General features: G+C 42.6%; 1 protein-coding gene across 2 annotated transcripts in view; it reads left to right on the top strand.

The window, feature by feature from the left end:
• The window catches only part of ASCC3 (activating signal cointegrator 1 complex subunit 3), a 362,371-nt gene that overhangs the window by 8,806 nt on the left and 329,872 nt on the right, over positions 1 to 23,693 (top strand). For both annotated transcript variants that reach the window (XM_053266329.1, XM_053258340.1), the window contains exons 5-8: positions 14,685 to 14,802; positions 15,328 to 15,535; positions 16,295 to 16,436; positions 16,808 to 16,933. In XM_053266329.1, coding sequence (XP_053122304.1) covers positions 14,685 to 14,802; positions 15,328 to 15,535; positions 16,295 to 16,436; positions 16,808 to 16,933 — 594 coding nt within the window. The remainder of the gene's footprint in view (positions 1 to 14,684; positions 14,803 to 15,327; positions 15,536 to 16,294; positions 16,437 to 16,807; positions 16,934 to 23,693) is intronic.

Below are 23,693 nucleotides of genomic sequence, written 5' to 3'. Positions count from 1 at the left end.
CAGTTTTTCCAATTTCCCAAGAGAGAATGATCTGGGGTATAGTTATGGTAAGGTCATTCTTCAGAAGTATACCATTCCATGAACTGCTGCCACAGCTAGAAACAAATCAGAAATTTAAAGAAGCTTGCAGGGTGAGAAGGAAAGCAGGGATTGCTTGTTCAGAGGGATGTGATTACAGATGGAGATTTATGGAGGAGCAGGGAGGGACAGAGTCCTCTTCTCTCAAGACAATGCAAAAGAGAATAGACATTAAAATGAAAGATGCGTGTGCGTGCGTGTGTGTGTGTACACACACACATGTGCACGCACGCACATGGTTAAGTTCTAGTGGTTCCTTGCTACTTCCATATTCTCCAAAAGCCCAAAGAGAATGCAGAGATCCTGCTTCTTCTTTCCCTCATGAATAACCTGAGGGAAGAAAGGAAAGGTAACTTACTCCCTACTGAGCTTTTGATGGAGGTAGTAGCTGCTTGTGTATTCTACCAAAGCCTAGCACAAAGGCAAACTCTGCTACCACAGGACTGGGACATGTGAGGAGTTGGCGGTAGCTGCAAGTGGCTATTAAGCCAAGCCGAAACCAGTGGGCCCTTGTGAGGATAACAAGAGCTGTGGCTCTTTTATTTATTTTATTATATTTTAACCTGCCATCAACCCATGGTGTTGGCAACTGGTGTATTTGGAATTCAGGATTGTGTAGTATTGCCATTCAGTGTTTATGGACATATGGATCTGGATGTTTTATGAGAGGTGGTGATCTACCACATTCAACAGCGGACAAGAATTTGGTTCATGTACACCTGTTGCATTGTGTTAGCTTATAGACCCACCATTCTATTTCTCATCTACAGCAATGTTACTATAGCTCCCTCTGCTGATATTCTTTAGTAATCTACTGAAAGAATTCTGCTTTCCCGAGACATGTTGGCTTCAAATCCCTCTTTCATCTCATATTCCCCTAGACCTCAGCACCCAACTACATGCAACACACAAGTTGCTAGGAGTTGTTGTTGTTGTTGTTGTTTTTAAAGAAAATGCAGTCTGTCCAGCTGCATTCTGTCTTGGAAGATAGAAGGGGCTTTTTAACGCTTTCCCTCCCAGCATGATATTCTGTGGAAAATCCAACCCCCAGCTGCTTTTTTCCATGTGGAGAAAAGAGTAAAAAAGCCCCTTCTTCCCAATACTTGCATGTCTTCTGATGCAGACTGCAGAGTCTTTCGCTGTGCTAGGATCCCCCCCCCTTTATCTTGGGAAAGGCTTCATGTAACTCAGCATCACATGTAGCTTGGCCCCTGCTTTTCATTGTAAGAAACAACTATGTTCAACAGTTATTTTAAAAAGGGAAAAAAGCAGCAAGAGGGCAGTATTTATGTGAAGATGGGAGTGACTTAACTATGATGATAGGTGCTTCTACGATTGGCAGTCTGGATTACCCCCAGGCTGCTGCCAATCACAGAAGTGCCTGCCATCACCATTAAGGTGCTTTTCTCTTCATACAAATGCGGCCCTTTCCTGGAGCAGTGAGAGGAGGGAAATAATTGGCATTTGGGAGCGGGACTTCCGACCCCCTGTAGGCAGCTGTAATCATGTTCGGCAGCATTCTTTTGAATGCCTTAACAGGGCTTAAGAGTCTCACAGATCTATTATTCTGAGTCTCAGGTGGCTCAGTGCCATTTATCTCTCCAAGAAGTTCGACACTGACCACTTGTACAATTTAATTAGTATGTCATATAATTCTTCATCTGTTCTACTAAGACCATGTACACATGTGATTTCAGCCAGCAGATCAGCAGGATACTTACAGGTGGAACTGGTATGCTTCCCATTCAACACTTGGAAGGTGATAGAGAAGCAATATTCCTTGCCTCCCCTTTTTTGGGAAGGCTTGTGAGCCACCTGCCAGGATGGAGGGAGGAGGATGCCAGGTACCTGCTTCAACAGGAGGTCGTCTAGCAGTTGACAGGAGGGAAAGCCAGCATATGGCTCCGCGGCTCAGTGAGGATGTGTCTTAACACAAGGAATGAGGCGAGAACAAATCACGGGCTGTGAAAGAACTTGCTTTGGATGGGGGACCTGAAGGGCAGAGGAGTGTGGCTAACTGCTGCTCTGCCTTGTGCAAGGAATTGAGCTCTGCCTTAATTTGAGTAAAAATGTTACCAGTTAACCTCTGTCTCCTGTGTTATCCATGGATCCAGGTAGAGCACAAGGATTATTTGACATGAACCTACTACTCTCCCGTGGAGACGAGGGCTCAACACCATGCAGAGTTTGGAAAGAGCTATCTGTCTGACTTCTCTGTATCTGGATTGAGTACTGATCATATTAAGGCAGAGCTGAATTCCTGTCGATGCCCTTCCACTTGTTAGTTTTCTGAGTTTCAGCATTTCATTGGTTCTCATTCTCTCTCTCTCTCTCTCTCTCTCTCCTCCCCCCCCCCCAAAAAAAACCTTTGGTTTCCCTCAACAGTGTTTCATTATCGTTGGAATAAAAGCACCTGATAACTTTCAAACCTCTGCCTGTCTTCTAGTTAAGACAGTTCTTGGCAAATGCTTTCACTGACTTGAGCTGCTCCAAGAACTTCACTTCTAAGTAGCACAAAATGAATATTCTTGTCTGTCACTCTTAATCATGGGCCCAGTTCCAAAAGCCAGCAAAATGGAGCTGATGTCCTGTGGCAGTATCCTGGCAAATTGTCCTCTTTGAACACTCTAACATGTTCCATACCCCTCCAGAAATTCACTTAAGAATATGAAGGGAGGGTTGGGAGAAATTGGCTTGTGTCAGACGGCAAGCTTGATCTGATGGCCACATTCAGACGTAACACAGAACCGGGACTCCCAGTTACACTCCCCTGCCCCCCTCACGCACTTCCCTGTCTAAATTCAAACATAAGCGTTGGCCTCCTCTTATTAAATATCTCTTCTGCTGCCCAGCTCAAGCCTTCCTCTCTAGAGTCAGCTGAGGGGGAAAGGTTGGTGCTTATTTAAACAGTAGAAGTGCTTCTTAGAGCACCCATGCTGCCCACTGTTCAAATGGAGGTCTCCAGCTAAGGAACTAGTGAGGTGTGCAAAGATCTTCTCCATTGCTGATCTTTGAAACAATTTGCAGCTAGCAAGAAACTTTCCACTGAATCCCAAACATTAAGCTGCAAAGGAGAATGTCGCTTTGTTTGTCATTCTTGCCAGAAGGCTTTGAAACGCTTGCCATTGTGAACTGTCGAAGGTTGTATAGTGGCTGATAATCTCTAAATAAAAGGGAAGAACGAGCTTTCCAAACTGATATCATTAGTTCCATTTATGTAAAAGTCATCCCTTTTTTTGATAGTATACATAGCATTTGGTTTTTTTTTTTTTTAACATTTAATATTGCTGTGTTAAAGTAATATATTGCTAGGATTTTTTTTCCGGCTAAAACTGGAAGAAAAAAATAGTGGTGGATGGAAATTCCTTTATTAAACTAATATAAATATGAACCATATGACTAATTTTAGTAAACTTGAACTTTGGGAAGGAATATTGCTGAACTGTGTTAATAAAAATGAAATTGTCATATCAATAAGCTCTCCATTTACAAAGCCAAATGTAAATCTCTTTCCCCTTCCATTTTATAACTGTAGTTTATAAATTGTAATAATAAAATAGAAGTAGGGATGTGCGAACCAGTTCGAATCCGAACCAGGGTGGTTCAGAGGTTCGAATTCGAACCGAACCAGCCATCAGGTTCGGGCTGCAGGTTCAAATTCGAACTGAACCGGGTGTGGTTTGATTCGGACCGGTTCGGACACCCAAAAATTGGTAGGATGGTAGCTGGCACCCAGGGGTACCTGTCACCCACACCCCAAAGCAATGGGACACTCGAATCCATATTAGAGTGGATTCATGGTGTCTCATTGAAAATATCATTTGTTATCATAGAATCCACACTCAATACCTCAGAAAGAACAGAGCCCTGTACCCCATGGGTTAGAAACCCATGGGGGTGGTTGGCACCCTATGTGCACTACATCACCACTCGCTCTGGGCCACCCCAGCACCCCCCAAGTGCACTTATGGGGCTGCTGAAAGCTCCATATACCTTATGAGGAAAAACCTTAAAGACGCGTAAACTTCAACAATTCACCAAAAATCAGCTCTCTGCCCAAATCCTTTGAAAAAATTCAGGTAGCTTTCTTGCCCCTACCTGGCACTACCACCAACCCCACACCACTCTAGGCCACCCCTTTGCCCCCGACGCGAAGCTATACATTTGCTGACACCTCCATGCTTCTTTATGGAGAAAAACCTTAGACGCGTAAACTTCAAAAATCACTTAAAAATCAGCCCTTTGCCCAATTCTTTTCAAATAATTCTGATAGCTTCCTTGCCCACCCTAGGAACTACCACCCACCACACTCCACTCTACGACACCCCTTTCCCCCCGACGTGAAGCTATACATTTGCTGCAATCCTAATTATTCTCTATGAGGAATTCAAAAATACTTTAACAATTCACCAATAATCAGAGGAGTGTCCAATTGCCTTGGGATTTTTTGGGTGGTAGGCACCCCTGTCTGTCTACCATCCAACCCGCTTTTGTGCCCCTAGGTGCTCCACAATAGGGGATATGGACTGGTTCAGGTCCCATTATACTCTATGAGAAAAATAATTTAAAATATTTCAAATATTCATAAAAAATCATAGGGGTGTCTGATTGCTTCAGGGTTTGCATGGTTGCTGGCACCCATGGGTGCTCCACAATAAGGAATAATGGCCTGGTTCGAGTCCCATTATATCCTATGAGAAACAAATAGAAATAATTTTCAAAAATTCATAAAAAATCGTACGAGTGTCCGATTGCTTTGGGGTTTGGGTGACAGGTACCCCGGATGCCAGCTACCATCCTACCAATTTTTGGGTGTCCGAACTGAATCAGGGGGTGGTTCGAACAAAACCAAAACCGAACCACCACCTCTTGGTTCGGACCCGGTTCGAATCCGAACCGAACCGGTTTTGTGCACATCCCTAAATAGAAGTAGGATTATTTATAAATTATTTCTGTTGTAAATATGTTAGAGCATGACACATTTAGTCACTTGCTTTAGCTCCAAATAATGGTCAGAGACGTTAAAGTCCTTTTCTGATGTTACCTTTGTTAGTGTGGAGCCATTGCTGTGAGTATCCTCCACTCACTGCTTCAGGTTATATGGGAGAAGCTCACTGCATGGTTCTTTCTCACAGCAGCATTGTCCCAGTTCCCAGACTACTTAAAACAAATACCTTTCTAATTTTTTAAAAACTTAAATAGGTTTTTCTAACTTAAGATCAGTTGTGATTGATCTTAATGTTGGGAATAATACTGAGAACAAAATCTTTTTGTATTTCTGGGTTGGGAAGTTTACTAGATGAATTGTTCTGTTTGAAAGAAATAGACAACACTCTGCCCCCATTGTTCCAGATAATCTGGAATGCTTTCACCTCAAAGTTTCTGAGTATTGCAAACGAGTCAGTTGGAGAACATTTCTTTATGTAGGTGACTTAAATGTACCATAAGCACTAAATCTGAGACATGTATTTCCCTATTTAGTGCTCTTTATAAAAAAAGATGTGATTGTTCAAATAATGAGATTTTGTTGAAGCTATGTATTAGTTGCACTCAAGTGGTCATTTTGGTTTTTTAGTTCCTCCTATGCTGCTATAGTTTAGTAGGGGTATTGTTCTTTTTTAAACTCTTGCTCTCCTTTTCACGTTCCCCTTAAATCACAGGCATGCACTTTAAAGTGACGCACCTGTGGCTAAAGGTAAATATGATGTGATAATATCTCAGACATTTTTTGTGTGTGGGACGATCTTTCTTAGAGACAAGATTATTTAATATGGCTTAGTAATGAACATCTTCATTCAAAGTATTGTGGATGTACTATAACCACACGTGTACTCTTGCTTGAGTGTCCATGACCCCAACTTGCTTTGGAAACACTTTCATTGAATCTTGGGATATTATTCAACTTGCCTCAGCCAATTTTAACCAGTTTGAGAATCCAGTGATAGGAACCCAGATTTAGTAGCACCAAAACTGGAAGTCTAGGTAATTTGGATCAAGTTTGGACAAAGACTGTTTTTTTTTACTAAGCACTATGCAATAGGCAGAATTTGTGTATGGGTTGCAATAGTGAAATTGAAGGCTGTGCTGAGAGAGAGAAAGGAGGGGGAGGCTGGCCAGCAAGGATTTTTTGGCTTCTGGTGTCTGACTTCATAGGGTAAACTTGCATTGGGTTAGGACTCTGGGTGGGGAGAGAACTCCAGTCCATACTTGGCAGATCTTTTAAGTATAAGAATACGGTTGAGTAGCTTATAGCAAAGAAAAATAGCTAAATTATCAAACTAATGCATAGTAAAGTTGGAAGCTGATGAATTCCTTGGGTATCCCAAGAAGAGGATGCAACAGTATGGATTCGGATCTTCCTCTATTTGCATTCTACAGGAAACTAGCATAACCAGTAAGATGCATTTTGTCTGTTAACCAGGCCAGAGTGGTAGAGGGTTTGTTTGTTTCCAATTGGATGGTTTGGTGTATCCCTTGTTACACAGGCGGTTGGTTTCTATTTTGACTTAGGAAGAAGCCACACTTCCATATGAGAAGGCAGACTTAATACTGGAGGAAATTTGGTTTCTGATGGAGTGGGGGATGGATTCCTTGGGAGAGTAGGGAGATGTGGTACATTGGAAAAGCATTTTAATGCTTTGTATCTTTATCTAATTTTAATATTATGTTCTTGTAATTTACACTGGAATTGGGCATCTGCTATAATTAACATGGATGGATACCCTCCAGCAAAGAAATACTGCATCAAGACAGGAATATACCTTTTACTTAATGTACAACAAGTAGCGTTACAAAATAACATAAAAACAGCCCTGCTGGATCAGGCCCAAGGCCTATCTAGTCCAGCATCGTGTTTCACATAGTGGCCCACTGGATGCTTCTGGGAAGCCCACAGGCAAGAACTGAGGGCATGCCCTCTCTCCAGCTGTTGCTCCCCTGTTTTTAAAAGGAACTTGCACCAGCTCTTCACAGCTATTTTATATTGCAGAATAAAAATGTATGAATATGTATCATGTGCTGTTTACAGTAGTGGGAAAACTGGATTTTAATTGTCACAAACCAGATGCTTCCAAAGCTTATTCTCAAGCCCACCCCTGCTGGCAGGTTGCTCTCCAACAACATCCAAGGCTAACTTTCTCAGTATTAGCTGTTGCCCTTTTTCTCTCCATAAATGAATCAACTTCCAAGACTCCCAGATGCCTTCCAGCTGCTGCTTTTCTTTCTAGTTGAAACAGAACCAGAGATTCCTCTCGGAGCACTTGGGTCACAGCTGCCTTCTGTTCTACCATGGGCAAAGCCTCTGATCCGCTAAATAATCAATTGGTTTCTTCTGAAATGAGGGGGAAAGATGACAATATGAAGACTAAAATTAGGTCTTGAAAATGTGTTCAAGCGGATTTTTATGATTTTTTTTCAGCTAAGCAAACTTGTTTTGCTTTTAATCTTAATTTGTAGCACTGAAAATGTACAACTATTCAGTTATTATTATTACAAAAATGTAATAGCTAAACTGAGTGCATGTGTTGGAGTAAAAATTCAAGTCATAATCTAAGTAATGAAAGCTAAATTGATTGTGATCAACTTTAGGCTCCTCTGTGTGCATTATGTTCAGTATTACAATGTTGGTAACAATTTGTATAGTTGTAATCATCTTAGTAATAAACTCCTATCAATATATACATATTGAAGGCTGCTGGTAGAGCCAGAGCCGGGACAAAGGGTAGGCAAGCAAGGCAGCCACCTTGGGCTCACACACATAGGAGCACAACAAATGACCACTTTATTAAGTATTATATTTTATCATATTTTTAATTCCAGAAAATTCCTTTCTCTGAGGAATGACTAAGGGCCTTAAAATGAAGGCCCAAAGCCTTTCGGTGGGCAATATTGCATAGATATTTTACTGTTTGTGGTGTGGGGATTACTTGAACTGTTACAGAAAGTGGGTGGACATAACTACAGTGCAAAACAAGAATCTCACTCTCCTTTCAACAATCACTTGCGAATCCTGCAGCTTGAAATACATGTACAATTTGACTGCTTCTCAATAAAGCTATAAATACCTTGTTGATGACAGGAAGGAATAGTAGAATCTTGTTATATATAAGATGGGAGCCACAAGTTCCTGGGGAGTATACAATCCTAGAAGGTGTGTTGTCTGAACCAGCCAACCTCCAGTTTCCATACCAGTTCCAAGTTTCTGCCTGAAATTCTCTGCCCAACTTCAAATATTGGTGACAAACAGTGTTCCTTAGAACAGGGATTCCCAGATGCTGCAGACTAGAACTCCCATAATTCCTAGCTGCAGTGGCCTTTAGTTGGGCATTATGGGAATTGTAGTCAACAAAATCTGGGAATCCCTGTTAAAGGGAACACTGGTGAGAAGTTGTATGGGAATTGGGAACCAGTGTGGGAACCAGTTTTGAGAGGTAAAACTGTGTACTTCATATTTTTATTGAGGGCATAATTTTCAGCTGGGGTACACAAATGCCTTGTCCTAGCTCTAGATAAAGCTAATAGTTTTAAATTGTTTAGTGCTAAATGGTGCCACAAGTGCAACTTTTTTGCCATATTCATTTGAAAGCCAGGTTGGCATGACTCCAAACCTTCCATGCTCTTTAGAAAGACTTGAGCAGGGGGCCATCTTGAAGTTCCAACTACCTTGCATAATGTGGTTGGAAAGTTAAATTGTGTATGTAAGCAGGTACTTTTCCCTAGACCCCAGCTGCTTAATATAGGTTGAAAGCAATCAATAGATAAATCAGCTCTATCAACACAGCCATCCCATGTCATTAAAAGGCTCTGACAAGATATACTTTTAACAGCTGCTGTGCTAACAAATATACCTTGGAATTTTCTCATGAGTTTAGGCAGCTAGCATTAGGAACATATTGCCTAGCACAGGCATGCTCCACTTTGCGTCTTTCGCCTACAGCCTCTCTGTTGTACCTTGCCTGCTGAAATGTGGGTGTGTAGACATGCAGCTTAACAGGTGGATTTCAGCTAGCACTTGCTAAATATTGGATTTGGGAATTTCGGTCTTTGCAGTAACCTGACATTTTCCTTAGATGTCTTAACGATGAGCATAGCAGCACTGGCTAGGATCCAAAGATCTATTCTGGGCATATTTTTGTCTTAACTTTTTCAACTGACTGTGAGAAACTGCTTTTAACAGTCCCCTTAGTTTCATTAAGTGAGTTGTTATGGCATAGTGGAATTGAATTTGAGGGTATACGGTATGAGTCCAAAGCAGCCTTGTTATGTTCCCAAATATCCACCTGCAAAATTGTTATCCGCCTGCAAAATTGTTGCACTTGTTAGCTTCAGGGGTGTTGAAAGAGATTATTTGGGGGGGGGGATTTATTTTCACTGTACCTCTGTGGGCAGTGGCAGCTTTGGCAACCGTTGAACCACTGATGCTTATCCTGATAGCCAACTCGTGTTGGTTACCGCCCCCCGCAATTTATCCAGAAAAGAGCTCTGAAGGAGGCTTATGATTTCAGTGAACGTTGATTGTTTTGTCATGCAACTTGGCAGGATTCTGTATAGTGGACTTAAAGCCACAACTCACAAGGAAAATACCTCACAAACAGCAGCATAGAGTTGTGTTCTGTTCGATAGTCATTCTGGATTTCTCAGAGGGCAGAATAGGAAGAGTTTTATATATAATAGAAATTTATATCAAACTCAGTTGACTTGCAAGGAAGAGAGAGAGATAAATCCCTTTACTTCTCCACTGAAGCTTTTAAAAGTACCAACAACAGTAGCAATGACTGGATTCTAAACTTTATTTTTTGGAATCAAAATCCTTCAGATTAGTCCAATATTGCTCCAAAAAATTATAAATAAGTGAAGAACTCTGGCTCAAACATCTGTCCATTCTCCCTCTTTGCCTGGGAGAACCTGCCAGAAGATTTAAATATATGTGGTGCCATAGCTAATCTTCCAGAATATCTAAGTATATGTGGTGCCATAGCTAATCTCTTCTCAATTGACCTTTTCTGTTACTTCAAAACACTTTTCACCTGTTCTCATTAGGTGAGAGGGCTTGAGGTTGAATGGCAGGGAAGGCAGCAGAAGTTTGCCTTTCCCACAGACTCTCTGGAGGTGGGGTGAGGGTCTGGGTATGCGGATCACGTGCCCAGACATTCTGTGGCTGCCTTAGGCAGTGCGGGGGTTGGAACACATCATCCTGCTCTTCCCCCAAATCCCATAATATACTGCACAAGTTCATGGTGGATTGTGAAGATCTCCCCATGGACAGGAAGCCAGCGCTGACAAACAGTCAGGTAAACGGGGTTAAAGGAGTGCTTCACTCTCTTAATCTCATCTAAGAGCCTGGCTTCTTACCTGCACTAGCTGCCCTGGCAGTTCCCACAGACAGCCAAGCCTGAGCTTAGCTGCCCTAGCCCAGTCTTGGCAGCTTGTGAGAACAGCCTTCATACCTCCATTTTGTTGGAGATAAATCTTGAGTGAGTAAGTTTTATTGTTGTCACCACAGGTCATAATACACACATTAAAGCATAATAAAAAACATAATGGCTAATCAAGCCTAAAGAAAAACAGATGACATAAGACAGTAAAAAACATAGCAACAATATGCATGAAAATAAAAAGAAATATAATCCTAACTGTAGGATATAACTACCTAACTGTAGTTACAACTCTGATGGGTACAACTCAAATAAGAGAGCTAGTCTTGGAACTACAACTTAGACAGATGTGTAGCAGGGCTAGCAGATCCTTCTAATTTTTCCTTCTAATTTTAAAAGACAATAAAGCAAAAATGGCCAGTGGATAACTAACATAAGGAAACATCCACCAACAACTAATTAAAACATTCTGTTTCAGAATCCGTGAATTGATCAATAATCTGACCCATTGTTTTCTCTCCCTTAGTGTTCCATAAAAGGAGCAGTATAGGACAATGTTTAATGTTCTCCACTTGCCCTGGCCACAGGTCAGAGCCACTGTTTCACAGGAACTTTGTGAAATCTACCCTCAAGATATGTCGAGGGCATGGTTTGAAACCTGGTAAATTCCTTCTTTAGTGGTGCGCTGGTGAGGTTGAGTAGCGATTGTGAAGTGGATCTGTTTTTCTTGAAGTGAGGATACCATACAGAGAACTTTGAATGTTGGACCACATGAACATGTAATAAATGTGGTACATGTAACTACCTTTGTTCACACTCATCTTCTGTTAGCTTTGCCTCTAACCTCCTTAGGTTGTCTTCCTATCTATCAGTTCTTCTCCATAGTCTAAATATAGATTGCTCCCTGTGGTGAAGACCTGTGTATTGATGTACTGTATATAATAAAAAACTAGCTCATCCCCCGCAGAGCATCTGCATTCTAGGACTTTATTGCTCACTCATCCCCTCAACCGGTCTTCCCCACCCCACCAGCCAGCCTCCCCTCCCTCAGCAAGGTCCTACCACTGGCCTCTTTTGTGCTGCCCTGTCAAGTCTTGTCACAAGGAGGATAGTCAATTGGGGCAGGAGAGCATACCTCGGACTGGCCTGCATCAACCCCGCCAAGTGTCTTCGCGAGGAGAACGGCTCAGGCAGGGCTTCCCTTCCGGCCTGCACGGATGGCCCTCAGTGTGCTCTTCTGCCCCGGCTCGGCCATCCTCCTCACGAGGAGACTCAGTGTGGCAATGGATGCCTGCTCAGTCTTTGCTGCTGCCCCTGTCTCCTCAGCCCTCCCTCCTCAGCAGCAGTTGCCCCATCTGACCACTGCTCAGCCCTACTCCATGGCTTCTTTCTCATCTGGACAAGTCTTTCTCAACTCTTGCGAGATGTGCCACGTACCACGGGATTTGCTACATATGTCCTAAGATATATACTGTAGATAGTGTAGGACAGCAATATACTGTAGATAGTGTAGGACATCATGGGGGTCGATAGCTCCCTCTTTGCCTGGTCCAAAAGGAGATCAAGCTCAGTGCACTATGCAGCTGGCCATTATGTGGGATGGAAGGCCCATGTGCATTTCCCCTACAGCTGTCCAGCCAGGACATGTGGATTTCTTGTTTTCTGAACACAATACTTGTGGAAAGGGATTGCTAGTTCACTCTATCCATGTGCACATGGACCTCCAGTTTATATGTAGGCATGGAGTAGTGTGCTTGCGTAGGTAGGATCTGCCTAAGATGATGCTTTTAACTATAACTATCCCTTGCTAACAGGGCAAAGAGGCACTTTTTAAAAGTTGGTGATTCCCTTTATCAGGAAGAGAGCAACTGGCCCTATCTACCCACAGCACAGTATCTCTCTGATGATAGTTGCTGGTGTCTATCTTATGTTCCTTCTTAGAATGTGGGCACTTTGGGGACAGGGATTCATCTTATTTTCTTGCTTTCTCTATGTAAACTGCTTTGGAAACTTTTGTTGAAAAGTGGTATATAAATATTTGTACTAACTTATAATGAGGGAAATAAGTATTTGATCCCCTGCTGATTTTGTCCGTTTGCCCTCTGACACAGAAATGACCAGGCTATAATTGGAATGGTAGGTTTATTGTAGCTGTGAGAGACAGAATAACAACAAACAAACCCTCAAAAGCCCAGTGCCCAAAAGTCACCAATGGATTTGCATTGTAGTGAGGGAAATAAGTATTCGATCCCTTCACAAAAGATGCCTTAGTACTTGGTGGCAAAACCCTTGTTGGAAATCACAGAGGTCAGACGTTTCTTGTAGTTGGCCACCAGGTTTGCACACAACCCAGGAGGGATGTTGTCCCACTCCTCTTTGCAGATCCTCTCCAAGTCAGAAAGGTTTCGAGGCTGATGTTTGGCAACCCGAACCTTCAGCTCCCTCCACAGATTTTCTATGGGATTAAGGTCTGGAGACTGGCTGGGCCACTCCAGGACCTTCATGTGCTTCTTCTTGAGCCACTCCTTTGTTGCCTTGGCTGTGTGTTTTGGGTCATTGTCATGCTGGAATACCCAACCACGACCCATTCTCAATGCCCTGGCTGAGGGAAGGAGGTGCTCACCCAAGATCTGACGGTACATGGTCCTGTCCATCATCTCTTCGATGCGGTGAAGGTGTCCTGTCCCCTTAGCAGAAAAACACCCCCAAAGCATAATGTGTCCACCTCCATGTTTGACGGTGGGGATGGTGTTCTTGGGCTCATAGGCAGCATTCCTCCTCCTCCACACACGGCGAGTTGAGTTGATGCCAAAGAGCTTGATTTTGGTCTCATCTGACCACAACACTTTCGCCCAGTTCTTCTCTGGATCATTCAGATGTGCATTGGCAAACTGCAGACGGGCCTGTACATGTGCTGCCTTGAGCAGGGGGACCTTGCGGGCACTGCAGGATTTCAGTCCTTCACGGCGTAGTGTGTTACCAATTGTTTTCTTGGTGACTATGGTTCCAGCTGCCCTGAGATCATTGACAAGTCCCCCCCCCCCCCGCCGTGTAGTTCTGGGCTGCTTTGTCACCATTCTCATGATCATTGCAACTCCACGAGGTGAGATCTTGCATGGAGCCCCAGACCGAGGGAGATTGACAGTTGTTTTGTGTTTCTTCCATTTGCGAGTTATCGTGCCAACTGTAGTCACCTTCTCACCAAGCTGCTTGGCGATAGTCTTGTAGCCCAGTCCAGCCTTGTGCAGGTCTACAACCTTGTCCCTGACATCCTTCGACAGCTCTTTGGTCTTGGGCATGGTGGTGAGTTTGGAAGCTGAGTGATTGCTTGCTTCTATGGACAGGTGTCTTTTATACAGGTACTGTAACAAGCTGGGATTAGGAGCACTCCCTTACAGAGGGTGTTTCTCATCTCAGCTCGTTACCTGCATATAGTGAAAAGACACCTGGGAGCCAGAAATCTTGCTGGTTGATAGGGGATTGAATACTTATTTCCCTCACTACAATGCAAATCCACCGCTGACTTTTGGGCACTGGGCTTTTGAGGGTTTGTTTGTTGTTATTCTGTCTCTCACAGCTACAATAAACCTACCATTCCAATTATAGCTTGGTCATTTCTGTGTCAGAGGGCAAACGGACAAAATCAGCAGGGGATCAAATACTTATTTCCCTCACCGTAACTACACTTTAAAGGAAGAGATGATTTTTAAGCATTCAGTTCAATATTAAGTTGCTTAATATTGAACTCTTCAGAAAATAGCTCTGATATTACTATTGTATTGTCAGAAAATTTAAAACAAACAAAAAAAAACCTGATCCTGGACCAGTCTGTCAGTACTTATCAAAAACCTGGTGTTAACCCAGGATTCTAAATATGGATTGTGTTCTGAATTGCATTCTGCATGCATATAGTCCACCAGACAAATCAGTTTTATCAGTGCTGATGGCTTCGGCCATCTGCTCAGTGCTTGATAGAGAAGTGAGTTGGTTTGTGTAAATGAATGAATTTGTTGATAGACCAGAAATATTAGTTCTTGAGCCACTGCAGGACATAATATGCAGGCCAGATATGGAAGCATATGGTAATGTGGATACGGTGAACAGGAAGCAGTAATCCCAAATGTTCATAGCCAAGACTTGAACAAGTAAACTTTGCTAAAGGCAGAAGAAACATATTAAAACAATGATTATGGATGATGCATGGACCAATACTTGTGTTTTTTCCTCTTTTAGTTGTTTGAGCTGTTGGGACCAGAGGGGCTTGAACTCATAGAGAAGCTTCTTCAAAACAGATCTACAATTGTGGAGAGATCATTTTCGGGGCCAAATGATAAGCTGCAATATCTGCAAGGTAAATTGGTTTTACATGGCATATGGCTAGAATTTGGCTGTTTAAACAATTTCTTACAGCTCTTTTGACCTTGAACTGGGGGAACAGGGGAAGTGTCACTGATCTGGTGTAGGGGTCATAGAAGCAACCGCTTGAGTGTGACACTAGCTACAAAGGAACAAGAATTAAACCTTAAGTATTTCCCTTTGGCAATACAGATCAGCAGAAAAGGCATAAGGTTGATTATACCTGTATGTTAATCACCTCAACAGTAACGCAACACTGTTGGGATCTAATTGATTTCATCCATTTTTATAGAGTGCCAGCACAATGTAGAATTAAGAATTTTCCAAAAATATAACCATATATAATGCTTATGAATTATGAATACATTAAGGAAACTCACATGCCTAGCTCACTTAAGGATGCTTTGAAATGTAAATCACCCAGTACTAAAACAATGCATAATTAGCACTTTGAGACACAGAAGGGTTGTATACTGTTAAGAATACTGCAGACTATTGGTACCTGCTTCTTTATCTGCAGAACAGTGCAAGAAGTTCACAGGAGAAAACACAAAACCCAATTATGGTTGCCAAGTCACAATACAGTCTGAACAGGAGAAGCAGTTAATGAAACAATATCGTCGTGAAGAGAAACGAAATGCCAGGCGGGAAAAACGAACAGGCGAAGATGGTGAGGCTTTTGTAGATGGTCTAATGTGCTTTGATCCCAAGGAGCTCCGGATGCAAAGGTAATAGATGCCATCAGTTGCCATCTACTGTTCTTGTCAACTTATATAATAAGCACCAATTTTCTTAGATGCTTTAGGGATAGTTCTACTTCAGCTCATGGTTTATTACTGTCTTAGAAAATGGTTGGTATGAAAACACATCTTTCTAGGATAACAAAACACTTGTCTGTTTAACTTTGTGTGGCCTAACCCATATGGGAATGGTATCCTATTATTCTTAAATGCTGGGCATGCACCGCTACTTATGGATATACTAAATGTATTTATAAAGTAGTTGTTTCTACTACTTTAGCTTATATTTTTATTATGTAGTTGGATAGAGGGAAAAGAGAGAAAGTTGAATTCACCAGTTTTTAAAGTGGGATGTATGTATACAGGTATCTGTAGCCTAAAAGTGCGTAAGGCCTAAGTAGTATACTAAGTAATAATTTTAAGTAACTTTATGATTTATTTATCATCTCCATCCTTTTCCACAATAAAGGTAGTATTGTCACAATCCCCTTCACCCATTCTTATTGTTCTTGTTGGGAATACTAGGAATAATAATGGGAACAGCGTCATCGTTGTGATGACACTGTTTTAGGAGCTACAGAGACTCTATATGTTTACAAGCAGCAGTGGTGCCTTTTTGGAGTGGAATGCAGTAGCATGTGGGCATTTCACTTAGAATGACGGTCGACTGCACAATATGGAAGTCACTATATTTGGTTTGCATGATCTGAGCTTTGACCCGCCATTCGTTTTATTTTGTGGCTACAGAGAACAGGCACTTCTGAATGCTCGGACAATGCCAGTCCTAGGCAGACAAAGAGAGACTGAATTTGAAAAAGTTCATTACCCACATGTTTATGATTCACAAGCTGAAGCACGAAAAACCTCAGCATTTATTGGGGGATCAAAGGTATGCTTTTGGTGTTTGTTTCTGAATAATGTATTTGGGTGAGCATGGTCTAGTAGTTTTCAAATACTCCATTCACTCTGAAGAGGTAATAATGTTCTCATTGATTTAACAATATAATTTCCCAATCAGTGAACACGAATGTTTGATGATCTTGATGCCAATCAGTCACTTACTACAGAGAGATCTCAGTGGATTCATTGCCACTTGTTCCAGTGATGTGCTTCAGGACCTTGCTATTCATGGAATATTGAAAGTGAAACAATTCTCTGAGCAATTAGTGAAATTTAGCATTAAGAGGTTTTGAACCAGTATGTATTCCATTCATTATTTTAACCTGTTTCCCCCTTTTTCATCCTGTTTAATTTTTACAGATGCTTCTGCCAGAAGCTATTGAAAGAGAAAATAATAAAATGTATGAAGAAGTCAAGATCCCTCATAGTGAACCAATGCCTATTGGTATCGAGGAAAAACCAGTTTATATTAAGGATTTAGATGAGGTGAGGAAAGCTTATATTTTTTAAAATTGTTCTACAGGCAGACATTGAAACTTTTGCCATTTGTTTCTATTTTGTGTTGGTAATTGGATGACAAGATTTTATATCTTTTATAGTTTGCTAAAGTGCAAACTTTTAGCAAACATGCCCAGTGCATGCCCATCATTTATTTGGCAGTTCAAAATACCGGGTGCAAATGTCTTTCTGTAAGTCTGGGTTGATGTGACAAACTTGAGCTTCTCCTGGTTTATCGACCTCCTCGTTGTCCATCTGCTGCCCTTTCCGAGCTCCTTGATTTGGTATCAGGCCTGGTGATTACGACCCCTAGGCTTATGGTTCTGGGGGATTTCAATCTTCCAGCTCCTGATGGGGGTTTGATGGTTCGGGAGTTCATGAGCTCAATGGCTACCATGGGCTTGTCTCAGATCATTTTGGGCCCAACTCATGTGAATGGACATACCTTGGACTTGGTTTATCTTTTGGGGCAATAGTGTCAGTATCTGGCCACCTGGCAGGGAAGTTCACAGTACCAAACGGAGCTGCAGAAACAAGATATGGCTCAGAACAGTTCTTCTTTATTGGGCTTGGTTGTAAGCTGTTGACACGAAAGTTGAGAAACGTTGCTTTCCAGCAGTGAATAGAAGGCTGGTGACATAATTTATAGTACAAGCCGAGAGCTCCCAGCTGGCAGGAATTCAAGGCTTATCAGCCCTCTGCAAGAGGCGTTTACTCCTCCTGATAGTTTCTAGCTGAGTTCTTTGTCTTGTAATATGCCTCTGTTGTGGAGTCAGTGGAGGTTGCTTGCATAGCTCCTCTTCTGATTGGTCCGTCACGGTTTCTGCTGTCTCAGGTTGTTGTGCCTGCTCTGAATCATCAGCCGGATCTGCCTCAGCCGTTTCTTGGAAACTGACAGCCGGGCTCTGCCCCTCAGACATCCCTGCATCGGCTGAAAAGTTGACAGCTGCCCCTTCCTCCTTGCTGTCTGAGATCGAGGGCGTGACAAATAGCAGGCAGATCTGGTCATGGAAAATATTGTCATCTCTCCCCTGCCATGGTCCGATAATTTTCTGATTAATATGCAGATTGCAGCAGCCCCCTGTCTACTGGGACAGCACTACAACACAGATGGTCCGCCCCAGGCGCTTCATGGATCCTGTCAGATTCCAGGAGGCTCTTGGGGACATTCCTTGCAATCTGGTAGGCGTTTCTCCATCATAGCTCATGGAACCTTGGAACATCAAGGCTACGCGGGCATTAGATGAAATTGCTCCCAAGCGTCCTCTTATGGTTTGTGGATCCTGGCTCCCTTGGTTCTCTGAGGAGCGTAGGGAGATGAAACAGACCAAAAGACGCTTGGATCGCTGTTGGAGGAAAACTGGTGCCAAAGATGACCTAATGCAACTACTTGCCTATATTCGGGAATATTCTAGGACGATAAGAGTGGCGAAATCCCACTATTTCGCCGCTCTTATCGCATCAGCTGACTCTCGTCCAGCGGCCTTATTTCGGATTACCTGCTCCCTCCTTAGGAGAGAGGAGCTGGTAGATTTTCAATCTGGCCGCTGTGATCAATTTGCTCAATTCTTTGCTGATAAAGTCACCCACCTTCGGCTAGAGTTGGACTCTACTTCTATAGGATCTGATCAGATAGAGGAGATTCTGCCCTGTGATGTTCTATGGGACACCTTTGAGTTGGTCGAGGATATGGACATGATTCTCTCAGGTATGGGTGCGGCAACATGTTGCTTGGGCCCTTGTCCCTCCTGGCTGGTTGGAACAGCTGGTGGGAATGTTAATTCTTGGCTACGGGAGTTGGTTAACTCTTCACTATGTGAGGGTTTCTTACCAGCAGCCCTTAAAGAGGCGATAGTTCTCCCTCACTTGAAGAAACCCTCCCTGAACCCTGAGGTCCTTGACAACTAGTCCGATCTCCAACCTCCCTTTTTGTAGTGAAGGTGTTAGAGAGGGTTGTATGTGCCCAGCTTGAGAGGGTCTTAGAGGAAACTGGCTGTCTTAATTCTTATCAGTTGGGTTTCAGGCCTCGGCATAGCACAGAGACAGCATTGCTCACTCTGGTAGATGATCTTCCTCGAGACCGTGATGAGGGTAGTGTCCCTCTCCTGGTCCTTCTAGATCTCTCAGAGGCTTTTGACACCATCGATCATGCTATCCTCCTTGACCGCCTGCATGGGTTGGGTATCGGGGGCACTGTCTTATAGTGGTTCCGTTCTTACCTTAGCGGGTGTGTCCAGTCGGTATGCATTGAGGACAGATGCTCTGAGCCATGGCCACTCCTTTATGGAGTTCCCCAGGGTTCAGTTCTTGCCCCTGTCCTTTTTAACATCTATATGGAGCCACTGAGTCCAGGTCATTTCCCAGTTTGGGGTGAGATTTCATCAATACGCTGAAGATACTCAGCTGTATATTGCCATCCCAGACCATTCTGGAGATGCTGTTTCTGTGCTTACTTGTTGTTTGGAAGCTGTTAAGGTCTGGATCAAATAAGCTCAGACTGAATCACACCAAGACTGAACTACTCTTACTTAGCCCTCGTTCTGGCCAACAGCTGGATGTGAACCTTGTTTTAGAAGGGGTGGTGCTGCCCCCGAAGGAGCTTGCACGTGACTTGGGGGTCCTTTTGGATTTGCACCTCCTGCTTGAACAGCAGGTGTAGGCTGCAGCCAGAAGTGCCTCTGCCCAGCCCCATCTGATTTGTCAATTACGCCCTAACCTTGATCGGCAAGCATTAATGACAGTGACCCATGCCCTTGTTATCTCCCACCTAGATTATTGTAACGCCCTCTATCTAGGTATACCTTTGAGGACAATCGGAACGCTACAACGGGTCCAGAATGCAGTGGCTCGTTTACTTATGGGTGCCAGAAAATATGACAGGGTAACACCTCTTCTGCAGTCATTGCACTGGTTGCCTATTCGCTACCAAGTTGAATTTAAGGTCCTGGTTTTGACCTTCAAAGCCTTGCAGGGTTTGGCACCTGTTTACCTACAGACCCTCCTCTCCCATCCAGTCAGATCTGCTCAGATGGCCCTTTTGTCGGTCCCCGATTTCCGAGAGTTTCGGGGCACTAGGACCCATGAAAGGGGCTTCTCGGTTGCCGCCCCAATTCTCTGGAATTCCCTTCTCCCGCAGATTCATTTAGCTCCTTCCTTGTTGATTTTAAAATCTTTATTATTGAAGACTTTTCTTTTTCACCAGGCGTTTACCTTGTAGTTTATCTATCCCCCCCCACGTTATTTACTTTAGTTTTATTTAGAATGTAATTTTAATGCTGTCTTGCTTTGCATGTTTTTGTACACCGCCCAGAGTCTTCGGAGTGGGCGGTATATCAAATGTTTCAAATAAATAAAATGACACAAGCGAAGACCAAAAACCCATGAAATCAAGAAAAGGATGCTCTTCTGTGTTCTTTTAAATAACATATGCCTTCTTGCTCAATTTAACCTGATTCTTATGTAGATTTTCAATGCATATACTTGCAGTTTACACAATATCCAGTAGGTCATCAGGTATACAGGACAACTACTAGCTGAACGTATTTAATGAAGAACTGGTACACAGTTCATCATCATCCTTGTGCTCTTGTTCCTTGGTCATCTTTTACTCCATTATAATGCAGCACTGTAAGTAGCTAGAGCAGTTGTGTTGGAATTGTCATGACTGCCCAAGTTAGTATTGTATGCAACTAGTGTTGGGTAGAACCTTGGTGTAGCTGACAGATCAAAAGACAATGTGTTGGTTCTTAATAGTACCCTGAGTGATGCATTACAAATGTGCATAGGTCTCTATATACGCTTTGGCCTGGCTCACCCAATCATTTGAATCTAGGTTTAAAGTCTAACCAACATTAGTCATTGTGTGAACTCACACCAATGTAGGAAACTTGGATTTATCTTTGAATATAAACTGCCACCGGTGATATTGGTGTGGGTTCACACAATAATGCTAATGTTGGTTACTGATTTTAAAACTAGATTTGAACATTTGTGTACACCAGGCCTATGAGGTTGTGAACAAGAAGGTAAAGGTACAAAGTGCTGGTTATTATCTTTAAAGCCCTGAAAGGCTTATGTCCACATTACCTGAGAGATCGCTTTTCTCTTCAGGATCCCCACTGCTCATTAAGATCATTGGGAAGGGTCTGTTTTTGGGTACCACCTGTTCATCTGGTGGCGACTTGGGATCGGGTCTTCTCAGTTGTTGCCCCTAGGTTGTGGAACACCCTCCCCGGGCATATAAGAGGATTATCTTCTTTGGAGGCCTTCAGTTTCCTTGAACTATCTTTTTAGCCTGGCTTTTAATGATATCTAGTTCTAATTTTAATGAGTTTTAATCTGGTTTAAATGTATGTTTGTTTTAAATATGTGTGTTTGATTTTAATGTAAACTGCCCTCAGCCACTTTAGGAAGGGTGGTATATAAATAAAAGAAAACAAATGAAGGCTTCTTGATAGAAGGGTGAATCAGAACTAAAGTGCAGAATAACTTTTTTCTGTGTGGTAGCTCAAGTGCGTGGCAATATTGGCAGTAGCACTGATGATAGTTGCACACTTGTGTAGAAGTAAAGCCATTTTAGACCAATGGCAAGCATATGTGCAGTTGTCCAGCACAGTCTTCAATGGGTATAATTACGCAAGATATCTTTTCAATGTAAAAAAACCCCTCCTCATGTTGGCTGATCATTTGTCAGCACTTTGGCTGAGAGTATCGCTTCATAGTTCATTTCTCGGTATAGATATCATATTCAGGTAAAAAGGACAGACTGCATGCAGTTTCCTCAAAACTGAGAAGTGCTGGTTTTGTAGTCTCTTAGGCTCTGTTCTGAAGGCAGTAACATGAATATTGGAATCTGTGGTGTGAGAACAGTTCTTCTAAAAAACAAAATAAAGCACTATGCCAATGGTAATGTGTGCACCATGGGAAAATTACTGCACATAACTGTCTATATACTTTGAAACTTAGTTTTGTTCAACAAATGTATCTTTGATCTTACTCTTCACAATGTTTAGTCCTTCTACAAAAAGTTCAAAATGTAAAGCAATGTTTTTATTCTGTGCCTCTGAAAATAGATTTTCCTTGACTTCAAAAGTTGCGCTGAAAACTGACATTAAAATGATATACAACTTGTGAGTGCTGTGGCTCAATTTTTCCATCTACTTGAGCTGTCAGATGTTTCATAAATATGGCAAAAGGTATTCTCAGGCAAGATTATTTTAAAAAAAGCTTGGGTTCTAATTTTAGCTGTTGTTCTCTTGAAAGAAGACTTTGAAAACAAACTAGTATTAGCCTGTTTTGAATGCAGGTGGCAATGTATTTTATACCTACTGCCTGTGTGTTTAGTTAGTGGTTTGTCTGTGGGCTGCTTAATACAACATTTTCCCTACACAGAAATACTCTGTTAAAGTGAGGAAACTATATAATAAGGTCATACACACAAGCAGCAGAAAGAGGCTGGAAGGCATGGAGCCCAGGTTTGCAGGCCTGTATGAACCCACACAACTCCTTCAAGCCCTGCTGGCTCAAAACAAGGTACTCTTACTCTTCTACCAAGGTCCTAACTCAAGTTTGAGAGGAAGAGGAGCCCTCACACCTTTGGCAATTGTGTGTGGAGTTAGCTGGGAAAAACGAGTCTTGGGCAGATGGCAGCCATCTTTATCATAGAGTACCATGGCTAGGGGGACCAGGCAAAGGAGATCTGCTGCTTTACTGAGGTACAGCAGCGTATCTCCTCTGCCTAGCTCTTCTAGCCTTGGACACAACATTAAGATGGCTGCCATGGACATATAGCTTGATTTTCCCTTCCTGGAGCGCTGGGGTCTTTGGGTGTCTGTGGGGTGAGTTAGCAGACACACGAAGCCTCTGCCTGTCTGTGCGGGTTGTGCTAGGGCCTCTTCCCTCCCCCAAACCACCCCCAGATGATCATATGAAAAGGCTTACTATTTTATGGAGAGTTCTTCATGAATGCATGTACATGGGTTATGAAAGCATTACAGAAATTATGTGCGAAGCAGTCCTGTCTATTTGGAAGCCAAATTACCCAAACAAAGAGAAGCACAATTAGTGGTGTTACTTTAAACTCACACACATTGATCCAAGTTCTGGGTCTCATAGCCTCCTACCATTGTAACTGTATGAATGGCTGAGTTGGTATAAACCTGTCCTAAAGTAGATTGGAATTACCAGTTGCATGTCATGCACAATGTGTAGAGTCCCAGCAGCAGAATGCAGGCTCTGTCACCAGAAGTCAGAGTGTTGTACCTCTTTGTGCATGCTGTTCTTGAGAAGACAGGAGATGTGGAATCCTGCTTTCATGCATAGACACACTGTTGGATTCTGCCATTGCTGGATTGCACTTGTGTTAGTTTTAGGGAAATTCTAGAATTTATGGGCATAATCCAGTCAAATGTTAAGTACATTAAGTACCACTGATTGTAGTCAATGGGACTTAAATCCTTAATTTGGGCTGGTTTGTGCACTACAAACTCAACTGGCTAAATAAAATCATTCAATTCTTATTATGATTTTTCTAGGTCTACTAGGGTTACTGCTAATGTGCTACTTTTAGTGTAGCGTTCTTTGCCAGGAAAAGAAAATTCTACAAGGCTGGTGTGGGTTTCTTCCCACAGCAGAAAGGTAGGAGACAAAGCAGCTTGGACTGAAGGAGAACACCAAATCAAGTATTGTACTACTCTTTCCTGGTCTGGAAAGTCAACTTTGGAGCTATTGTACCTTCTTCTGCCAAGTC

This window comes from Hemicordylus capensis, chromosome 1 (assembly GCF_027244095.1).
Source record: "Hemicordylus capensis ecotype Gifberg chromosome 1, rHemCap1.1.pri, whole genome shotgun sequence".
In the NCBI taxonomy this organism is placed as follows: domain Eukaryota; kingdom Metazoa; phylum Chordata; class Lepidosauria; order Squamata; family Cordylidae; genus Hemicordylus; species Hemicordylus capensis.
This window is presented reverse-complemented; position numbering and strand designations above follow the sequence as displayed.